This window comes from Austrofundulus limnaeus, unplaced genomic scaffold (genome assembly GCF_001266775.1).
Source record: "Austrofundulus limnaeus strain Quisiro unplaced genomic scaffold, Austrofundulus_limnaeus-1.0 Scaffold2404, whole genome shotgun sequence".
In the NCBI taxonomy this organism is placed as follows: Eukaryota; Metazoa; Chordata; class Actinopteri; order Cyprinodontiformes; family Rivulidae; genus Austrofundulus; species Austrofundulus limnaeus.
Window position 1 is genome coordinate 21013 of NW_013954806.1, and position 2020 is coordinate 23032.

A 2020-nucleotide genomic window follows, 5' to 3' on the forward strand; every position below is an offset into this window, starting at 1 on the left:
GCTCTGGGGTCCCGAGGGACTTGAAAAGCGCTCTATAAGTTCAGTACCATTTACCATTTAATAAAAGTATTTTACCTAAAGTTAGACCGTCAACATGTCAAACAGGAAGTTATATTTGTATATAAATAAAACATTAATAAAATGACATTATCCAGCCTGGATGTTTCTGATGGGACCTTCACATGTTAACATGACTTCAAAACATCAGAACATTTATTACAGTTAAATATTTAAATAAACTATTTATAACCAAACAAACACATGAACCTATCTGTCTCTCTTGAAATGTATTATTCTGAATGTGTTTTATGTGAGGATGTAAAGTGTCTGTGTTGTGGGTTGTTTGAACTGTGTAGCAGTCAGGTTCTGTACCCAAGACAAATTTCCTTTGGGACAATAAAATTAATCTTATCTTATCTTATCTTATCTTATCTGAGAGTCAGACCCAAACTAAACGTGTTCAGTGTGTCACTCTGAGCTGACGTCACAAACTCACAGTTTATCCAAACAAACCAAAGGAAGCAGTTAATGGGACTACTTCCTGAGGCGGAGTAGTCCACATGATGATGATGATGATGATGATGATGATGATGATGATGTGGCTGAGCTCAGACTGAGTCAGAGCTGTTTCAGAGTCACTGACAGGCAGAAAAACCTGGAAATAAAAGGATAAATCAGCAGTTTACTTCATCTTCAGGTAGAAYCCTGCAGGGGGCGCTGCTGCACCAGGAGTCTGTGATGCTTGTGAAAGGTGTTATCTAAATAAAGTTTTCATATAAATAAAGACCACGGGTCTGTGTCAGGTTCAGTTCTTCAGGTGGGCCTGGCTGTATTTGTGTCTGAGAGAATCCTGCCTGTTGGAAGTGACAGAGCCTCGCCTGAAGGACTCTGGGATGTAGGTCCTGAAGGAGGTCTGGACCTGGCTCAGGTCCTTTCTGAAGGTCCTGGTGGCGTAGTAGTACAGCAGAGGGTTGATCATGCTGTTGCTCGCTGCCAGGCACAGCGTCACYGACACGGCTCGCTGCAGCAGCCGTGTGACCTCACAGCTCCATCGACCAATCACAGCGTGCAGGTGCAGCGTCCGGATCAGGTGATAGGGCAGGAAGCACAGCAGGAAGGTGACGATGACCATGGTAACCAGGTAGACCGAGTGTCTTCGGTTGTGCCTCCGGACCTTGTTCCTCAGAATGTCACCACTGACCTGTTTAGTGTTTCTCAGGTTCTGGATGACCTTACTGTAGCAGAAGATGATGATGAGGAAGGGCACGAGGAAGCCCACACCCACACCCAGATAATTCATGATGTAGATCTTCGACCAGGACTCCACAGAGCCCGGTTCAAAGCAGCGACGCACACCCTGTCTGAGTGCAGACACACAAACCAACAGTAAAATACTGCAGACACCCTGTCTGAGTGCAGACACACAAACCAACAGTAAAATACTGCAGTATTACAGAGAGGGAAAACCTACAACTTTACTTTAACAAATACAACTTTATTATAACAGCTACAACTTTACTTTAACAGCTACAACTTTACTTTAACAGCTAAAACTTTACTTTAACAGCTAAAACTTTACTTTAACAGCTAAAACTTTACTTCAACAGATAAAACTTTACTTTAACAGATAAAACTTTACTTTATCAGATACAACTTTACTTTAACAGCTAAAACTTTACTTCAACAGATAAAACTTTACTTTAACAGATAAAACTTTACTTCAGCAGATACAACTTTACTTTAACAGCTAAAACTTTACTTTAACAGCTAAAACGTTAACAGCTAAAACTTTACTTTAACAGATAAAACTTTACTTTTACAGCTAAAACTTTACTTTAACAGCTAAAACTTTACTTCAACAGATAAAACTTTACTTTAACAGATACAACTTTAACAGCTAAAACTTTACTTTAACAAATACAACTTTACTTTAACAGATAAAACTTTACTTTAACAGCTAAAACTTTACTTTAACAGCTAAAACTTTACTTCAACAGATAAAACTTTACTTTAACAGATA

The 2020-nt window shown here is 39.3% G+C and overlaps 1 protein-coding gene across 1 annotated transcript in view; it reads right to left on the reverse strand.

Annotated features, from left to right (window-relative positions):
* Window positions 1–718: 718 nt before the first annotated feature.
* The window catches only part of cysltr3 (cysteinyl leukotriene receptor 3), a 7709-nt gene continuing 6407 nt past the window's right edge, over window positions 719–2020 (reverse strand). Inside the window, exon 4 of the mRNA XM_013999671.1 lies at window positions 719–1361. Within this exon, the coding sequence (XP_013855125.1) occupies window positions 806–1361 (556 nt within the window). The 3' untranslated portion in view covers window positions 719–805. The remainder of the gene's footprint in view (window positions 1362–2020) is intronic.